General features: G+C 34.9%; 1 protein-coding gene across 1 annotated transcript in view; it reads left to right on the plus strand.

Moving 5' to 3' along the window:
- Positions 1-22,070, plus strand: part of LOC114325882 (low-density lipoprotein receptor-related protein 4) — a 205,281-nt gene that overhangs the window by 72,103 nt on the left and 111,108 nt on the right. Inside the window, exons 4-5 of the mRNA XM_028274017.2 lie at positions 11,922-12,303; positions 15,888-16,075. Coding sequence (XP_028129818.1) covers positions 11,922-12,303; positions 15,888-16,075 — 570 coding nt within the window. The remainder of the gene's footprint in view (positions 1-11,921; positions 12,304-15,887; positions 16,076-22,070) is intronic.

Below are 22,070 nucleotides of genomic sequence, written 5' to 3' on the forward strand. Positions count from 1 at the left end.
CTTAGGGATTTCCAAATAGTTAACCCTCAAGTCTCGATCAGGTACATTTTCCTAGAAATCTGTTATATAAACAAACCATTGATATTTTATCATTGACCCAAAATTTTATTATAGAATGGTTTAGTAATAGAATAATATCATGGGTAGTACCATGAAATTTTAAAAAAGGCACAAATAGGCGGAATTTACGAAAAAAGGCAAAACGTGCAAAAAACAATTATAATAGGCAAAATAGGCAAAAAAAGGCATTTTGCTATAATCCGAGCTTTAGTTATGACATGTAGGTAAGAATTCCAATGAAGCCTTTCCTTCTTTATAAATTACCAATTAATGTATAGATAGTACTACGAACGATAGGTTGTCTTTTTAGTTTTGCATGTAGCCGTAAAAACAAAAAATATATAGACTTAAAAGTACATTATTGCTTTTCAAAATATGTCCCACCAAGATCGATATACTTTTGCATACGTTCAAACCTTAGAGGATGGAAATTTTTTTTACGAGAGGGTAAAAAATTTTTCCATCCTCTAAGGTTCAAACCAATTGGTAGAACAGTTATTCCAGTCTTCAGTTGACATCTGCAAAATCGCGGTTTTAAAGGCATCGATGGCTTCTTCTGGCGACTGGAATCGCCGCCCACGTATTGAATTCTTTATCTTTGGGAATGCGAAGAAGTCGTTGGAACTTAGGTCGGGGCTATACGGTGGACGGTTTAACAATTCGATGTTTTGAAGCTCCAAAAACTCTATTGTCTTTTGGGCAGTGTGATCACTTGAATTGTCATGATGTAGGATTCGCCGTTGTGTGTTGCTTTCTCGGAGTTTCGCGATAACTTCTGGTAAACAAACGGTTACATGCCAATCAGAAGTAACCGTTCTTAGATCTTTTAAAGCAATTGTTGCCACATGACCAGCTTTTGACATAAAAGTTGCGACCATTTTCATTGACGAGAACGGATCACTTTTGTTGTTTTTTCCTCATCGTGAAACACCCACTCAGCGGATTGGCGTTTATTTTTCAGTTGGTAGGAGTAAATCCCAGATTCGTTGCCACTAACAATACTATAAACGTCTTTTGAGTCTCCTTTGTTGAACCGTTCCAATGTTTTTCGACACCAATTGACGCGAACCGCTTTTTACTCTTCTGTAACCAAATAAGGGATCCAACGTCAAACCAACTTACTAACACCCAGTTCTTCATGTAGTATCTTTTGGATCGAGTTCTTTGAAATGCCCAAAGATGCCTCTATCTCCCGGTATGTTACACGGCGGTCATCCTTAATTAGCTGAGGAACCGCATCAATGTTTTGCTATGTGACTGATGATTTGGGTGGATCTGTTCTAGATTCGTCGCTGACACTGAAGCGACCACGTTTAAATTCGCAATACCAGCGGGAAATACTTGACTGGTGTAATGCTTCATTCCAAAACACAGAAACCATTTCAGCGTGACATTGCTGTTGGTATAATCCTCTCCGAAAATTGTAAAAAATTATTGCTCAAAAACGTTCTCGGCTAAGATCCATTTTTCGACCAACTTGCTAATTTCGAAAATTTACTGTATATACACGACTTGTTGTATCGCAATGAAACTCTCGATTTATGTCAACAAAAATTGAGGTTAAGTTTGTGTCGGAAGGTTTTATTTGTGCCACCCTCTAAGAGGCTTTATGGAAAACTAAAAAGACAGGCCACGTACTAGTAAAATAAATTAACATTTATAATAGTTCTAATTTTTCTAAAATCTATTTGATAGACCAGTTGGTTTATAACGCTTCAGTCTGAGAACTTCACCCTCCGTGTTTAACAATTCACTTGCGAAATAATTTGAATGCGCACTATCTTTGATGCTGAGAACTTTCAGGTCTCTCTCTATTATTGTGTTGGGGACGCACCATGGAGCGTTTACCATAGTTCTTAATGCCCTATTTTGAAAACGTTTTATGATTTCTAAGTTATAGTTGCTGCTCGAGCCATAGCTATAGGCCATAGGTCCATATGGGTTTAAGTATGGCTTTGTATACCATTACCTTATTTTCAATTGACAGTCTTGAATGCCTACCCAGGATCCAGTACATTTGTTGAATTTTGAGTACAAAGTGATTTCTTTTGGTGAAGATGTGTTTTCTTCATGGTAGTCTTTTATCTAGATGTATGCCCAGGTATTTGGTTGTATCTACTTGTACTAATTATTTGTTTTTATGTATACTGGTAGACAGCTCTCTCTTCGCTTGGTAAATGTAATGTGGGTCGATTTTATTTCATTAGATTTTAGTTTCCATTTATTTAACCATTTTTCTATTTTATTTAAGTAGACTTGTAAGTTATGCGAAGCTCTTTGGGGGTCTGTGTGAGATGTGATAATACCTGTGTCATCTGTGAATGTTGCGACTGTTGTCAATCTAGTTGTAGGTACTAGGTCAGCAGTAAATAACAGGTATAATAAGGGACCGAATACACTACCTTGTGGGACACTGGATTATATTTTAAATAGTTCTGAGCGAGCATCTTGTTGTTTCACTCGGGTATTTAATCCTTAATATATCTTAAAATATATAATACCTTATAAATACCTTACAAACAGCGGTAACAGTAAGCCATTTTTTCAAAGTTCTGGCTTGATGATATAACTCCTTGAATGACGTTAACAACATGGCAAAGTACACCAGCAGAGTATACTATTAGAATTTTCTTATTAGATAAAAAGTAAATAAAACAAAGAAACTCAAATAATTATTTAGAAATGAACCAGAAAGTAAATAACTATTCTTCTTCTTCTTTCTCTTTATAAGCCATTCTGCTTGTTCATTGGTGGATTAATACCTCCATGGAACGTTGTCACTCCATCTTGTGCGCGGTCGTCCAATACGTATTTTATCGATTGGATCTCTTGCTATTTTGACCACAATACTCTCTCCCATTCTGCTTATGCTACTATTCCATTCTTTTTTTTTCTATTTAGTATCCATGTTTATAAACTGTACGTTATATTTTCTTCTAATATCTTTACTGCTCTTTCGATCTCTCAGCGTATCCCCTGTAATTCTTCTCAGTACTCTCATCCCTGCTATTTCTCGTAGTCTTTTGTGTTGTGGCTTTATCAGGTCTCGTTTCTGATGTATATGTCATTATTGGTCTTACACTGGCTTTATAAATTCTTGAGTAGGGCAGTCAATGAGGTTATTTGGCTCCGAATTCCATTCTACTACATCGATTTACTTGATATTTTCACAATAAGTAGAGAATAGCTCAAGAAACAAAGTCTACCCTACGTCGATGTGCGCTTTTATCTTGGGGGTGGTTCCCACCCCTTCTCGAGGGTGTAAAATTTTTTGGTTAAAATAACCACGGAAGTAGCTAGAGAACCTAATTATAAGCAAAAACTGTTCAATAACTTTTTTTTGAAAAATCAATAATTATTGAGTTATTCGTGGTTGAAAATTGGCCGTTTTCATTAAAAATGACACCTTTTCGGGCGGTTTTTTGCGAATACCTTAAAGTCTATGCATCTAACGAAAAAAACTATACAGAACATTTTTGTAGCTTATAAAAAACAAAGAGATTCGTTCCTTCATGTATCATCTAGTTATAATACAAAAAGGGATATGGTAGGTGAGAAGAGTTTGTTTTTTTGGTGCATGCTGAAATCGGAGTATTCAACTTGAAATAAAAGAGAGACGGTTGATTTTAGTTGTATAATGCTACCAATACCTTTTGTAGTGATTGAAACGACCTTTAAAATAAGCAACATTAAATGTCGATTACATTCAAATCAAGCGAGATATGCTGCAAAAAAAAATTGATGACTAATGGAATTTAAAAAAATTATTGTGAAGTACATTTAACCCCTCATCCATCAGAATTTAAATGCATCGTTTTCCTTCTATAATACTTTTTATTATAGTGTTATTTCTATGTTCAAAATGTTGGACGGGTTTAAAATGAATAAATAGTCTTTGAAAAAAATAAGATAAAATTATAGAGCGCATTTTTAAATTTTCTTAAGGATCTTTCTTTTTCTCCATGTAACTCGAAAATGATAAGAGATACGAAAAAAAGGTAGGAAACAAAAATGTAGGATTTTATGGAATAAAAATTTTGTATCTCTTATCATTTTCAAGTTACATGTAGAGAAAGAAGATTTTTAAGGAAATCTAAAAATGCGCTCTATAAATTGATCTTATTTTTTTTTCAAAAACCATTTATTTTAAACGCGTCCAACTTTTTGAACACGTCCATAATACTATAATAAAAGGTATTGTAGAAGTAAAATGATGCATTAAAATTCTGGTGGATGAGAGGTTAAAAATATATTTCTCATTTTTTCTTAAAATACCATTAATCATCAATTTTTTTGAAGCATATCTCGCTTAGTTTGAACGCAATATACCTTTAATACTACCCATTTTAAAGAATCTCTTTAGCACCACAAAAGGTGTTCTTAACTTTATACACCTAAAATCGACCGTTTATCTGTTATTTCAAGTTGAATACAACGATTTGAGCATGCACCAAAAAACAAACTATTTTTACCTACCATTATATCCCTTTTTATATTATAACTAGAAGATTTATGAAGGAACTAATCTCTTTGGTATTTTATAAGCTACAAAAATGTTTTATACAGTTTTTTTAGTTAGATGCATAATTTTTAAGATATTTGCAAAAAACCTTTCGAAAAGGTGTTATGTTTCAATGAAAATGGCCAATTTTCAACAACGAATAACTCAAAAAATATTGAGTTTTAAAAAAAAATTATAGAACAATTTTTGCTTAAAATTAAGTTTTCTAGCCACTTCCGTGGTTATTTTAACCAAGAAATTTTCTACCCCGAGAAGGGGTGGGAACCACCCCCAAGATAAAGGCACACATTGGCATAGGATAGACTTTGAATTAGGAGATAAGTAGAGGCTATTCCCAAAATTTCATTAAAATCCATGCAGTAGGATAGAATTCGGAGGTAATATCCTATTTTTGCTCCCATTGACTGGCGTACAGTGTTAATATGTCCGTTTCGCCGTATAGTGTTATTAAGATATTCTGCAAGTTCATTTTTTTTTTACTATTTGATCTCTCACTTCCTTGTCTAGGTCTCCATAGCTGAAAAATGTAATTCCATGGTATTTTATTTCCATTACTTGTTCAATATTGATGCCATCATTTTTATTTTATGTCTGATTGATTCTTTGCTGATTACTATTGTTTTAGTTTTCTGAGATGCGATTATCAAATTAAATTATTCTGCTCTTATGCTAAATCTGTGGCCTAGTATTTGCAGACTGTTTTCATCTTAGGCTATCAATATTTCGTTGTCTGTGTAACAGATTTTTTAATTTTTTATTTTCCATTCTCTATAATATTTCTTTGTTGACAGTTTTGATGATTTCATCGATGATTAAATTGAAGAGCATAGGGCTCAATGAGTCTCCGTGTCTTATTCCGCTGCCTAATGGCTATCGGTTTTGTAAATTGTCCATCTGGTCTGACCTCCATTTTGTTGTTTTTGTAGCTGTTTCCATAGTTTTTCTGATATTTAGGAAAACTTTTTTATCATACAAAAGATGGATTACCTCTTTGAGTTTTACTCAAATACTGTCAAATACTGTCTTCAGTCAATCAGACACTGCAATGCTGGTCTGTTGTACTCCAGTGATTTTTCAGTAATTTGCTATACTTATTATGAATATATATGGAGACACGTTATTTCCCAAACTCTTTACGGCAGTAATTGAACATGCTTTCAAACAATTTTAGTGGGACGCCAAAGGAATAAATGTCGACGGTGAAAGGCTCTCCCACCTACAATTCGCAGACGACATAGTTCTTATAACGTACAACTTAAAAGAGATTAGAACTATGCTTACTGAGTTAGATGGCGCCTGTAAAAAAGTTGGTTTAAACATACATTTTGGAAAGACACAATACATGACAAACCTTGTACCAAACGAAAATCCAAAAGTCGATGTCAACGAAATAGCGTTGGTCCATAAATATAAATACTTAGGGCATGAAATCCAAATTGCCAGAGACAATCAAACTGCCGAATTACAGAGAAGGATCACCTTAGCATTTCCCGCATATGGAGCTCTATCAGACATCTTTAAAAGCAACTTGCCAAATTATTTGAAAAGGAAGACGTTCAACCAATGTGTGCTTCCAGTCATGACTTACGGCGCCAAAACATTATCGTTAACCCAGGCAACAGCAACGAAACTTAGAGTGGTCCAAAGGAGAATGGAACGGTCACTACTTAGACTGACTCTCAGAAACAGGGCCAGAAAGGAAGAAATCAGAAGAAGGACAGGCGTCACAGATGTCATAGAGCGAGTAGCATGGCTGAAGTGGAATTGGGCGAGCCATGTAGCCAGAATGAAGGACGGGAGGTGGACCCAAAAAATTACAGTGTGGAGGCCCAGAGAAGACAGAAGAAGTAGAGGTAGAACACCTACACGATGGACAGACGACATAAAAAGGATTGCTGGGAATTGGTTGCAAAAAGCCCAAGATCGACAAAACTGGAAGAAATTAGGGGAGGCCTATGTTCAACCTTGGATGCAGAAGGTTGGGTGATGATGATGATGAATATTGCATGTGCACACGATTTTCCAGTACGAAAACCTTGTTGTTCATCTGCTAAGCTTATCTTTTGATTCATTACATATTTCTTGTAAAATTTTAGTTGCAAGTTATTTTGACATTCAGCCATTTTGTAACGTCTAAGGGTTGGACCACACACATATCCGCACCGAGCCCGCACCGCGTTCGAGCCAGCATGGCTATTGGGTAGCCTTACAGAGACAGCATGGGCATTGGCCAGCCATGCCGGCTCGGACGCGGTGCGGGCTCGGTGCAGATATGTGTGGCCCAACCTTTAGTCGTAGTAAGCCCAGGGCGCTAAGCAACACCACACTGTTGGGAGGAACAAGGGGAGAAATTCTTCGAGTATTCTTAAGGATATTCAAGAGAAAAACGCCCACCGTTCCATCCATCAGAATGTTGCTCTGCTTATACTTTCATGGTGAAGTTTATACCTCTGCAGTTTTCGGTCTGTTTTTTCGCTCGTTTTTTGAACAGTAGAATTATTAGTTAGCCCGTTCTCCATTCTTACAGCATTCTATTGTGTTTGGGGATTTATTAATTAATGTTGTTAATTGTTCTATTATTGCGGCTGCACAATGTTTCACTAATTCGTTTGGTATTCAATATTCAATCAATATTGAATAAATAAAATAAATTAGGAGTTATAGAATTTAAAAGAAACTAAGAATAAATGGAATATCTATCCAGTAGCTAATACCAAAATAAAAATTGGAAAGTGCTTTTGGTTTAGAAGATGAAATTTTGACTTCAGTATAAAAGTAATTTTTTTGTAGTAATCAAACAAGTAAATAAAGGTACCCCGTCAAAATAGCCCCGTCAAAAAAGCTCCGACAAAATAGCCCCGACATAATATCCCGCACACAAAATAGCTCCGACAAAATAGCCTGCAGACAAAATAGTCGCGGAATAAAAGCCCGCCGACAAAATAGCCCCGACAAAGTAGCCCCGGCAAAATAGCCCCGACAAAAAAGCTCCCTTCAGAATTCATCATGAAATAATTCCTTAAAAATACATTTTTTCGGAAATGGTAATTATCCTCTATTCAGATGTTTATCTTAACCACATTAAAAAATAAAAAATGGTCTTTTCAGAGAACTCGAGACCTGACTTCTCTGCCTCTTGAAAGTTTGAACATTTAATTTAAGCCAAAATCAATATTTATTTATGATATACCATTTTTTTTCTGTTTTCCGGCAACAGTAAAATGCATTTTAAATTAAATTAAATACATTCTTCCTTTTTGTCAAATAATTTAAATTAAAAAAGTTTTTGGACACTTTGTATAAATAATTATGTAATTGTTTATATTACTAAATAGAGAATTAATTAACCTTTCAAATGAGCTTAAAAACAAAAATCGATCTATTTTAGGATTTTCCCTTAACGTCGCGGGTTTACGAAATAACGAATTTATTCCTTCCATTTGCACCATACTGTACGTCTGAATTGCTGATATGAATGAGTCAGATTAAATTAAATGATTAGAAGAATTTTTTTACTGAGCAACAACATTTTTAAAAATACAAAAATAGACGGTTTAGTTTTGATTTAAATCTGTCTCCTGCCATCCCCCGATAGCGCTATTTCTAGGTCTACCTTTGTCAAGGAGGCTATGCAAGAAGACAAATCTAAATCAAAACCTCCGTAGTTCTCGGTATACAATAAAACTATTTATACCGGAGTAAGGTTAGAACGCCCTCTAACGGGGAATAAGTGAAATAAATGGCGACTCGATTCTAGTTTTCTGTTGACCTAGATATCAAAATATCAAAAGGCACCGCTGGGAAAATATTCCAAAAATGCGGTTCAGAGAAACTATATGAAACGAGTCTTTGTACTCTCATACAGAGTATGGCATTAGTAAAAATACAAAAATAGATGGTTTAGTTTTGATTTAAATCTGTCTCCTGCCATCCCCCGATAGCGCTATTTCTAGGTCTACCTTTTGTCAAGGAGGCTATGCAAGAAGACAAATCTAAATCAAAACCTCCGTAGTTCTCGGTATACAATAAAACTATTTATACCGGAGTAAGGTTAGAACGCCCTCTAACGGGGAATAAGTGAAATAAATGGCGACTCGATTCTAGTTTTCTGTTGACCTAGATATCAAAATATCAAAAGGCACCGCTGGGAAAATATTCCAAAAATGCGGTTCAGAGAAACTATATGAAACGAGTCTTTGTACTCTCATACAGAGTATGGCATTAGTAAAAATACAAAAATAGACGGTTTAGTTTTGATTTAAATCTGTCTCCTGCCATCCCCCGATAGCGCTATTTCTAGGTCTACCTTTTGTCAAGGAGGCTATGCAAGAAGACAAATCTAAATCAAAACCTCCGTAGTTCTCGGTATACAATAAAACTATTTATACCGGAGTAAGGTTAGAACGCCCTCTAACGGGGAATAAGTGAAATAAATGGCGACTCGATTCTAGTTTTCTGTTGACCTAGATATCAAAATATCAAAAGGCACCGCTGGGAAAATATTCCAAAAATGCGGTTCAGAGAAACTATATGAAACGAGTCTTTGTACTCTCATACAGAGTATGGCATTAGTAAAAATACAAAAATAGACGGTTTAGTTTTGATTTAAATCTGTCTCCTGCCATCCCCCGATAGCGCTATTTCTAGGTCTACCTTTTGTCAAGGAGGCTATGCAAGAAGACAAATCTAAATCAAAACCTCCGTAGTTCTCGGTATACAATAAAACTACTTATACCGGAGTAAGGTTAGAACGCCCTCTAACGGGGAATAAGTGAAATAAATGGCGACTCGATTCTAGTTTTGTGTTGACCTAGATATCAAAATATCAAAAGGCACCGCTGGGAAAATATTCCAAAAATGCGGTTCAGAGAAACTATATGAAACGAGTCTTTGTACTCTCATACAGAGTATGGCATTAGTAAAAATACAAAAATAGACGGTTTAGTTTTGATTTAAATCTGTCTCCTGCCATCCCCCGATAGCGCTATTTCTAGGTCTACCTTTTGTCAAGGAGGCTATGCAAGAAGACAAATCTAAATCAAAACCTCCGTACTTCTCGGTATACAATAAAACTATTTATACCGGAGTAAGGTTAGAACGCCCTCTAACGGGGAATAAGTGAAATAAATGGCGACTCGATTCTAGTTTTCTGTTGACCTAGATATCAAAATATCGAGTCGCCATTTATTTCACTTATTCCCCGTTAGAGGGCGTTCTAACCTTACTCCGGTATAAATAGTTTTATTGTATACCGAGAAGTACGGAGGTTTTGATTTAGATTTGTCTTCTTGCATAGCCTCCTTGACAAAAGGTAGACCTAGAAATAGCGCTATCGGGGGATGGCAGGAGACAGATTTAAATCAAAACTAAACCGTCTATTTTTGTATTTTTACTAATGCCATACTCTGTATGAGAGTACAAAGACTCGTTTCATATAGTTTCTCTGAACCGCATTTTTGGAATATTTTCCCAGCGGTGCCTTTTGATATTTTGATATCTAGGTCAACAGAAAACTAGAATCGAGTCGCCATTTATTTCACTTATTCCCCGTTAGAGGGCGTTCTAACCTTACTCCGGTATAAATAGTTTTATTGTATACCAAGAACTACGGAGGTTTTGATTTTGATTTGTCTTCTTGCATAGCCTCCTTGACAAAAGGTAGACCTAGAAATAGCGCTATCGGGGGATGGCAGGAGACAGATTTAAATCAAAACTAAACCGTCTATTTTTGTATTTTTACTAATGCCATACTCTGTATGAGAGTACAAAGACTCGTTTCATATAGTTTCTCTGAACCGCATTTTTGGAATATTTTCCCAGCGGTGCCTTTTGATATTTTGATATCTAGGTCAACAGAAAACTAGAATCGAGTCGCCATTTATTTCACTTATTCCCCGTTAGAGGGCGTTCTAACCTTACTCCGGTATAAATAGTTTTATTGTATACCGAGAACTACGGAGGTTTTGATTTAGATTTGTCTTCTTGCATAGCCTGCTTGACAAAAGGTAGACCTAGAAATAGCGCTATCGGGGGATGGCAGGAGACAGATTTAAATCAAAACTAAACCGTCTATTTTTGTATTTTTACTAATGCCATACTCTGTATGAGAGTACAAAGACTCGTTTCATATAGTTTCTCTGAACCGCATTTTTGGAATATTTTCCCAGCGGTGCCTTTTGATATTTTGATATCTAGGTCAACAGAAAACTAGAATCGAGTCGCCATTTATTTCACTTATTCCCCGTTAGAGGGCGTTCTAACCTTACTCCGGTATAAATAGTTTTATTGTATACCGAGAACTACGGAGGTTTTGATTTAGATTTGTCTTCTTGCATAGCCTCCTTGACAAAAGGTAGACCTAGAAATAGCGCTATCGGGGGATGGCAGGAGACAGATTTAAATCAAAACTAAACCGTCTATTTTTGTATTTTTACTAATGCCATACTCTGTATGAGAGTACAAAGACTCGTTTCATATAGTTTCTCTGAACCGCATTTTTGGAATATTTTCCCAGCGGTGCCTTTTGATATTTTGATATCTAGGTCAACAGAAAACTAGAATCGAGTCGCCATTTATTTCACTTATTCCCCGTTAGAGGGCGTTCTAACATTACTCCGATATAAATAGTTTTATTGTATACCGAGAACTACGGAGGTTTTGATTTAGATTTGTCTTCTTGCATAGCCTCCTTGACAAAAGGTAGACCTAGAAATAGCGCTATCGGGGGATGGCAGGAGACAGATTTAAATCAAAACTAAACCGTCTATTTTTGTATTTTTACTAATGCCATACTCTGTATGAGAGTACAAAGACTCGTTTCATATAGTTTCTCTGAACCGCATTTTTGGAATATTTTCCCAGCGGTGCCTTTTGATATTTTGATATCTAGGTCAACAGAAAACTAGAATCGAGTCGCCATTTATTCAACAACATTTTTGTTTAATTTATTAATATTTTGTATTTTGCCAACGACGTCCGAAATGGAAGTCGAAACGTTAATAAAATAATTTTTTAAAGTAAATTGTGGCCTATTTTTCAATTAGAATAGTAATTTAAAATAAATGGTACTCCATTAAACGGTAAAACTTTTTATTGAAGGTGTTTTCTAAGAAGCTGTTTTAGCCGGGGCTGTTTTGACTGGGGCTATTTTGTGGGCGATCTATTTTGTCGGGGCTATTTTGTTTGCGGGCTATTTTGTCGAGGCTATTTTGTGTCCGGGCTATTTTGACGGGGCTTTTTTGACGAGGCTGTTTTGACCGGGCTATTTTGACGGGTCACGGTAAATAAAAGTAAGTATACAAATAGTAAGGGTTGTAATATCGGTTATAATTTTTCTTAGGATACCCTGGTATTCCCCACATCCAATTTCCCCCACGTAGCGACCGTCCCTCTAACCGTGGAGGAGGCAGATATGGAGGTCGGTTCGAGTACGCCAACGGCAGACCAGTATACGGGTACTCCAATGCTCAGTACCCGTTTGACTTTGGGTTCATACGAGGACGAGGTATTTCTCCAGATTATGACACTGCCCTCAACATAGGACCCTATCATATCCATAGAGGCGGAGATGATGAAGAAGGCGAAGAAGACTATGACGAACCGTATCCAACGTTGAAACCTCAGGAAGGAGATGGCAAAGGCGACCATTCATGTAACAAAAAGTGCCAAAAAGATGAGTTGCTTTGTCATAAATCTTGTCTTTGTATTAACGAGGAGTTAAGGTAGGTGTTTAATTTTTTATTATGTGATTACGTATTAAAACTTTAACTAGGGATTTGTTGTTTTTCTTAAGCCTCTGTATATATAAGTTTTTAATAATCCTTCTTCTACCAAATATTTTACTTCTCCGGACCTCTAAAATCGTCTCCATCTGCCTTGCCTGTTTCTATATTTATATTGCTTCTATTATTTCTGCACTTATTTTCTATAGTTCATTGCTTTACTCTCCTTCATATATTTGTTAGGAACGTTTGCGTCTCATCTTAATATCCCTTAGCTATTTGTTCACGTTTGTCTGGATTTTATTTATTCTTTCTCCTATTATTCTAAAGTCTTTACGTTTTCGTGTTTCTATTCGTGTGTGTTAGTGTTTTCTAAACATGTTTTATTGTTTGTTATCATTATCATCATGGTACCACAACCCTTGAAAAGCATAGAACTTCTTAAGCTTTTGCACCATTCTGATCTGTCCACTGCTTGGATTTTCCAGTTGAAAATACCGATCGTCTTAGCATCTCAGTGTTACAACGTCTATGCACCTCAGCTTTTCTACCCCATCTTTATAATCACACCGGATGCGCTGTTAGAATCTTTTCTAATATCTTCGATTCATAGGGCCGGGCTACATGTCCTGCCCACTACAGACGGTTTCGCTTGATTACAGTGGTAGTATAAGGATAATACCATCAAAGTTAGGCTTGTAGATACTCTGCAGTTCAAAGTTATATCTGCGTCTGTATATTCCGTTTTTACAGACCACTACGAATATCTTGCGTAATACCTATTTTTCCAAAAATCGATAGAGTTGATTTCTCTGCTTATCATAACATATCTCTTTTCCTATCGTAACCTTTCTGTCCCCAATAATTATATTTAAATAGTTTTTGGTATAGTTATCATAAAATATGCTCTTTTGAGGTCTTCGTAAAATTGGTATTTAATTTCTTCGTTTTTTTCTTGGTAGACGCATTAAAGTTAATTAGGCCTACGTTGAAAATTTTCATTTATGCGGATGATATAATATAAACGATCATTTATGGCTATTGTTTTTTACATAGTGTCCTGAAATTCTGCTCCAAACATTTCCCATGTGTTTCATTCTGCTGACTTTTTGACTTTTTTTCGTTTTTATTTCAGTCTTGATTTCACTGTTCCACCAAATAATCATTCCTTTAAATTGTTTATTACATTTTTGCTTTTACATACTTCTGTTGCCGCATTCTCTAAGCCTTCGTTGAACGTGTTCCATCTTTCTTCAAATGTAGAAATTTCACTTTGGTCTTCCAGTTGCCTTAATTATTTATTATTTGTTTTCCACACTCTTCTATTGAGAGTTTATTTACCTTTTTGTAATGTTTTTGTTCCACCCCAAATTACAGTGCATATTGTGTGATTTGTAGATAGTTCCTTCTCTGTCGAGACATTATAGTCCAGGACGGATCTGTTTTGAGATGGACGTTGATAGGTGACTCTAATTTTTTTGCAGAAATTGCTTGGAATTAACCCATACAATTATAATTGAGTTATCCTCCCACCCAAAAAGGTCCGGAACATTGTTTAAATAATCAAAATGTCAAAACATGAAGGAAAAATTCGATTTTTTCTTTGTTTTTTGATTATAACTTTTAAAGTGTTCACTTCCAAGAAAAGTTGCACTAAAATAAAAGATGCTTGATTAAATTTCCTACAACACAAGATTAGTTAAAATTTTTTAAAATTGTTACCCTTGTAGCACAATAGCAATAATTGCGAAAAAACACAGAACAACAAGTATTCGAATTTTACGTTTTTCAACCATTTATGCTACACTTAGGACCTTCATATTTCACCCAGAAAAACTTTATAATATCATAAAAAAACACTGTAAATTTAGTTAAGATCGGTTTAATAGATTTAAAAAAATAAATTTTGCAATCCAGCTTTGCAAAAAAAATTCATTTTTTCAAAATGTTGCAGGACTGAAAATAAAGCAGATAGCAAGTTATTTTTTTTTTCAAATAGAAGAGTGCTGTACCTTTCATTTTCAATTTGCAAATTAAAAATCGGTTAACTACCACGGCGTCAGGATTTTTTTATTAAACATTAATTTTTGATGCTACGCGCAGGACAAGCGGTGTTCGATTCATACAAGTTGATTTCCACCAAAATTTCTTCCAATCTTTATCTAATATATTATTTTCTTACTCTATATTTTGTTGTATCTTCATATTTTAATTCCACAAAAATCCAACTAATTTGATTATTGTTTGTGAAAAATTGTTTAAACAATTGCATATGTTTAAAAATAATACACTTTTATTTTCCAAGTTAAAATATATGAACAAAGAAAGTTTTTGCTAAAAAAGTGTTATTTCAAAGGACAGAGTATATGTTTTTATTTTGCAATAAATATATTTATTTATTTATTTCGAAATGTACTAAAAATTAAAATTTATCAATCATTATCAAGGGTCATTGGAATTCCCAATCAGAGCGAACGTATCCGTTGTCCTGCGCGTAGCACTAAAAATTAAAGTTTATTTAAAAAAATTACTGACGCCGTGGTATTTAACCAATTTTAATTTTGCAAATTGCAAATGAAAGGTACAGTATTTTTTTATATGTAAAAAAAATTCAACTTGCTGTCTGATTTATTTTCAGTGCTGCAACATTTTGAAAAAATGAATTTTTTTTGCGAAAGCTGGATTGCAAAATTTATTTTGCACAATATGTTAAACCGATCATAATGAAATTTACAGTATTGTTTTATCATACCATAAAGTTTTTCTGGGTGAAATATGAAGGTTCTAAATGTAGCATAAATAGTTAAAAAACGTAAAATGCGAATACTTGTTTTTTTATGTTTTTTTTTTCTCGAAATAATTGCTATTTTGCAACAAGGGTGACAATTTTTAAAATTTTCAGTTAATCCTTATATAATACCTATATTGTATAAAATTCAATTATTTACGCAACTTTTATATTGGTGCAACTTTTCTCGAAAATGAATACTTTTAAAGTTATAATCATAAAACCAAGAAAAAAGTCGAATTTTTCCTTCATGTTTTGACATTTTGATTATTTAAACAATGTTCCAGACCTTTTTGAATGGGAGGATAACTCAAATATTATTATTTGAGGTATTTTTAAGCAATTTTTGCAAAAAAATTCGAGTCACCTCTCAACATCCAAATGTACTAATATTTTTACAGATGCGGCCTGGTCTATTATGTATTTCTTGTTTATTAAGTTTCATGTGTAGACTTCATAATCCAGCAAATTCTAAGCGTTTCTCCCTTTAACCACAAATGTATATTTCTCTTTAATATATTAATACCTATTAACAGATCGTTTGTTTGGAGGAATTTTAACATTCCTCCAAACAGTGATACTAATTTTATTTATTCTTCCTCCTTCATATTTTCCTATGAATCCTAATTTCCTTTTGGGAGTCTCTTGAACTCCAATTTTAGCTAATATTTAAAATGTTAATATAAACAATATTTGTTGCTAATAGAATAAATCCTTACCTAATTCCTCCTTTTATCATTATATCTTCAATTTGAACCGTTCATGGTCAGTTATAAGTGTATTTCATAACTTCTAGGTGCGATGGTATCCACGACTGTGATGAAAATGAAGATGAATTAGACTGCGATCATGTTGAGCTGAAAGTCAAATGTGATGAATCCAAAGGTTACATATTATGTCCCAGAACAAAACGGTGCATTTCGAAAGAATGGTTATGTGATGGGGATGACGATTGTGGTGACTTTTCTGATGAAACTCATTGTGGTGAGTATCCCAGAGATAAGTTAAAATAAAAAAAATTTACCTGGTGATTTACATTTTTCAAATAAATTAATGTCGTAAGGCGTTCTTATACGTTTTCGGTCTCATTCAAAGATCCCAATACTCCTGCTACCCGTTCTGGGCAGTAGTTGACTGTAGGCACTCCTTTATAGCAGTGAAGATGCGTTTGACGTTGAAAATAACAAAATAAAAAACAATTCTTCGTAAAAGAGGATTGTAAAAAGCACTAATTAGAATGTATTGTATATATTATAAATTACTATATTATTTATTACGTATCATTTGTAAATACGTATAGTATGACGACAAATGGTGATAGGAGATATTTTAGAGTAGAGGGACTTCAGAGGCTAATGGACAGAATCAACGAGTAGAGTCGACAGTACGGACTAAACATTAATACCCAAAAAACCAAACAAATGATTATCAGCAAGGAGAATATAAATGGGGCTCATCTATACATTAATGGAACGCAGATAGAGCGCGTAAAACAGTACTGCTACCTGGGAACTATTATAAATGAGCAGTGGAGCAATGTACAGGAAATAAAGTGCCGCATAGGAAAGGTAAGAACGGTCTTTAACAAAATGAGCGCCATCTTCAAAAGCCACAACATTTCCCTAGATACAAAAATGAGACATCTGAGATGTTACGTTTTCTCTTTATTATTGTACGGAGCGGAGGCATGGACGCTTACAGACACCACTATTAAAAAACTTGAAACATTTGTGATGTGACATAGAAGAGTTCTCAGAATATCCTGGACAGCAAGGACCACGAACAAAGAAGTTCTAGGAAGAATGAAGAAGGAACCGGAGATTGTGTTTACCATTAAACGCATAAAACTGCAGTATCTGGGACACGTTATGAGAAATCAACACCGTTACTCCCTGCTGCAGTCCATATTGCAAGGTAAAGTCAAAGGTAAGCGAGGGCCCGGTAGAAGGAGAATATCATGGCTGCGGAATTTGAGAACATGGTTTAAGAAAACCTCAACGAAACTCTTTCGGACCGCAGCGAGCAGGGTTATGATTGCCAATATGATTCCCAACATCCGAAATGGATAGGAACCAGAAGAAGAAGAAGAAGATGGTATGACGATCATAGCTCAGAGACTAGGTACTGGCTTACCAACATGGTGGATCCGATTTTGATGCCGGAAAGCACCAGAAATATTTCAATTTCTAATTTAATTCAGAGTAGAGCAGAAAAGAAGTAAAATAAGCCAATTGGCAGAAGTACGACCGGTTATACCAAACAACTCTTGAAAAAATATGTATGGTGACTATTCACCACCCAAATACAAACTAAAGAAACTACAAAACGTAGCGGTAAAACTCTCCAAGATCCTTCAGGTGAAGAAAGTCCAAAAACTGCAACCACATATTGTAGATAAAGTGAATGATGTTGCTTTGAAAGATTGGCTTATTATAAACATGTGTGTACACATTGCTAATGCTCTAAAGATATCAAAAGGAAGTATGTCAAATTTTACACCAAAAATTTCAATTATAGAAATTTACACTTTCCAAAAAGGTCATGTGTTGAAAATAAATAAAACAATATTTTTAGAACAAATAAGTGACACTACATTAGCTAGTACACATTCAGAATCAAACAGTAGTCTCTGTGAATGATAAAATTCAGTTTTTTCAGTCTATCTTTTGTGAAAGTATTACCTCTATCGATTAAGACTCTGCAGCTCTTCTAGAGTGACACTACAGATAAGGAATAACAATACTGGAGGAACTTTTCAGACCATCAACATATTAACATATCGCTCCCCGACTTCGTTAGTGCCATAACCCCGAAATCGCAAACTTTTCAGGAGAGTCAAAAGAAGGTTTTATGAGAACTTTTCATTTTTTCTTTCTGGAACTACAGTATCTAAGTTAACCAAATTCTGCGCTCGTGTTGACTGTATATGTAGCTATCTAATGCTAGTATTTATTTTTAGTTGTTGACATTGCTTTACCCTGAAACTCACCCTTAAAATATGATAAGGCGCTATTGCTGGGACGCCCATATTTAACATTCGAGGCTTATGGCCTATGAACCTGTATTAATTCATTGAGATTACCACAGCTATTTCTCAGTCGGAATTATTATTTTTAATTAGTTGGTTTGATTTAGATGAGCATGAGACATGACAGTTCAAATAAAACACTAGATAACTATAGAGAATATAATGTCAACAAAATTTTAAGTCCCTTTTTACATACAAATATTAATTTTGATTTCAATAGTTTATAAGAACAAAAGTAAGTAATTAATTAAAAAAAATAAACCAGAACCAGCTGTTTCCTTCACATAAATATAAAAATCATTGTATTTTAGTACCCTTTTTAGACCCCTTAACCCAATCTAAATTGTACCTTGTTCTTTCTTGTTTTCTCACATAAAATAAAATAAAATCTTTACCGTCCTTATTTCCTTCAATAAAAAAAATCATTTGCCTGGATAAACACACTGCAATCTTCCTTAAATTTTGTCAAAATGTCACGTCAAATATCGAACTTCTAAATAAATCTGCCAAATTTATTATTTCCAATATACTGAATAAATGTAAATCTGGTAAATAAATGTACTTCTATTACTTCTTTAAAGCCTCAGGATCGATAAATACATACAATTACTGAATACCGGAACACCCTTTAACATACAAAAGGGTCTATTACACGACTCTCAGCCTGGCCATCAATAAACATCGAATTAATCTCTAGAGGATTTTCCAAGACAAATCTTTACGTGCCCCAAATTTCCAGCACACCAACGGATACCTCAATAAGAGAATTCCCAGTACATCCCACCAAAGGATTGAAAAAGTACCATTTCAATTAAAAAAAACTGGGAATCCAAATCGCCGACCAGGCTTCAAGTGCTTTCTCAAAAATGTTTATTGAAAAGAATGAACGTTGTTGATTTGCTAACAAGGCGTTCAAAACAAAAAACTCTACAACAAAAATCTTCTCTCACTGACTCACACAAAAAGCATATACATCCAAACATACAAATTATACATCCTCCAAGGACAAAATAATCGGTTATAAACAACCAAAACTCAACAAACGTTACTACTAAATTTTCAACCGTAATAACTCCACCTTTCCTTCCGGAAAGAAAATTAAGTTTCTTTGAATTGAATCCCAAAGAAACTTGTTAAAAATACATACTATGTTACACTATCTACATCAGAATCCGATTCAACGTGGCTATCAGAGTTCTGTGGGTGAGGTTTCAAGTCTTTCACATGCCAGTGACCAATAGACTTACCATTATCATTTATTAATTCATATGTACAATAACCAACCTTACGCTTTACTCTAAAAGGTCCAACAAATCTATCAGCAAACTTAGATGTAAAATAATTAGCTTTATCAGAAAGAACATAGTTCATTTTCCAAACTAAATCATTTTCCTTAAAATGAACATCCCTTCTTCTTAAATTATATCTTTCTCTGGTGTTATCTGAAGCTTTATCAATCCGCTTCTTAACCCAGTCTCTCAACCTATTCATATTTTTAGAACGATCATACACACGTTGTTTATTTTCTTCATTCCCTATTTTTAGATGATATTCACTTCCATGAGTCATCATCTCACAACCAAAATTAATGAAGTATGGTGTTTGACCTGTCACCTCATGTTTGGCAGTTCTAATAGCACAACCTAGTTCAGGTAAATTAACATCCCACAACCTATGATTATCTTTAACATAAGCCATCAACATGGTTTTCATGATACGATTAATTCGTTCAGTAGGGTTTGGATGAGGGGTAAAATTTGGAGTAAAAAGAAATCTGATTCCAAACTCTTGACAAAAAGATCTTAAAATATTACCTTTGAACTGACTTCCATTATCACATTTTAAGACTCTGGGAACACCAAACAAAAGAAATACATTTTCTTTTAAAATTTTACTTATAGAAGTGGCAGTTGCCTTTCTCAGAGGGAATAAAAGAGGAAATTTACTGAACTTATCAGTAACTACCAAAATCCAAGTATTACCAGCTGAACTTCTGGGCAATGGTCCAAATAAGTCCATACTGATGATCTCCCAAGGTTTTGTGGGTTCGACAGCCTGTCCCATATGTCCTGCAGGACTTTTCTGTTCAGGCTTCGTCCTTAAACAAACCTCACATTTCCTTATATATTTCGTAATGTCCATTTTCATAAAAGGCCAATAGAAAAGGCGAGATACACGATGAAATGTTTTGTAGATACCTAAATGACCTGAAACACAAGAATCATGACACCTCTGAAGTATCTTATCTCGAAAATCTTTTGGAACTACAAGTTTCCAATATTCACAATCATCTCTTAAACTCGGAAAATCTTGATCAATATATTTATACAACTTATTATTTGCTAGTCTCCATCTGACAAATTTTAAAGGATTTTTATTTACATTATTACACATTTTCTTATACCATTTATCACTGGTAGAAGAAAAATCATATTCGTCACATTCGGGGTTTATTGCTTGAACATTACTTATTTCTACAGAATTTATCATATGTACACTATCAACAGGTAGTTCTAAAGCTCGCGAAAGGGTGTCAGGAACTATGTGATCCTTACCTTTGCGATGCAGTACTTCATAGTCAAACTGTTGCAGACGTAAGGCCCATCTACCAAGTCGTCCTTGAGGGTCCTTCAAATTGTCCAACCATAACAACGAGTAGCAATCAGTGATTACGTAGAACTTATAACCATCTAGATAAGCTCGTAAAGTTTCACACGCCCACAAAACACAGAGGCATTCACGCTCAACACTGCTATAGTTTCTCTCGGCTCTATTTAGAGTTCTAGACAAATAACAAATTACATGTTCAGTTTCATCATACTTTTGAGTAAGGACAGCTCCAAGACCATACGCTGACGCATCAGTTTGTACGTAAAAAGGTTTGTCAAAATTAGGACTAGACAAAATAGGTGCTGAGACAAGAGCGTCTTTAATACTCTGAAAAGCTTCCTCACAAGCTTTGTCCCAAACGAACTTCTTGTTCTTTTGTAATAATCTACACAAAGGTGAAATAAGATCTGAATAACTATTTTCAAACTTACGATACCATCCTATAACTCCAAGGACTCTTCTGACTTCAGTGACATCGGTGGGTCGTGGAAGATTCACAATGGCCTCTACTTTTGCCGGATCTACAGACAGACCACTAGAGTTAACAACATAACCCAAGTATTTAAGTTCTGACAAACAGAAAGAACATTTTTCTTTATTAAGGGTCAAATTGGCTTTTTTCAATCTGGCAAAGATTTCTGTCAAGACTTCGACATGTTTATCGTAAGTTGACGTAGCCAGACATATATCATCTAAGTACACAAAAACATACTCAGAGAGTTCAGGACCTAATAGATTATCTACTAATCTTTGAAACGTAGCTGGAGCGTTGTGCAATCCGAAAGGCATACGACAATACTGGAAAAGTCCACGCCCTGGCACAGTAAACGCCGTGTACTGCTTGCTCTCTTCAGTAAGACCCACCTGCCAATAGGCACTCTTAATGTCCATTGTTGACAAATATCTAGCTCCACCTAACTTACTTAAAATGCTATTTATATAGGGTAAAGGATAAGCATCACGCTCAGTAACACGATTTACTTTCCTAAAATCAACGCAAAAACGCCATTCCCCATTCTTTTTAGGTACCAGCAACACTGGTGAAGACCATCCGCTGTGTGACTGTTCGACAACACCAAGCTTCAGCATTTTGTCCAGCTCCTTGTTGATCATATCCTGCTTAATTGGTGATACCGGATAAAACCTCTGCTTGATTGGTTCTTGTTGACTAACTACAATTTTGTGTTGAACTACATTAGTACAAGTTAATTTGTCTGGGTCGATACTAGAAAAATAAGAATCAACGAGTTCGTTAAGCTGTTTACGTTGCTCTGGTAGAAGTTCAGATTCCGATTGTATCGAATTAACCACTGGAACACTCATAACTTCCGAAGAGAAAAA

This window comes from Diabrotica virgifera, chromosome 1 (assembly GCF_917563875.1).
Source record: "Diabrotica virgifera virgifera chromosome 1, PGI_DIABVI_V3a".
In the NCBI taxonomy this organism is placed as follows: Eukaryota; Metazoa; Arthropoda; class Insecta; order Coleoptera; family Chrysomelidae; genus Diabrotica; species Diabrotica virgifera.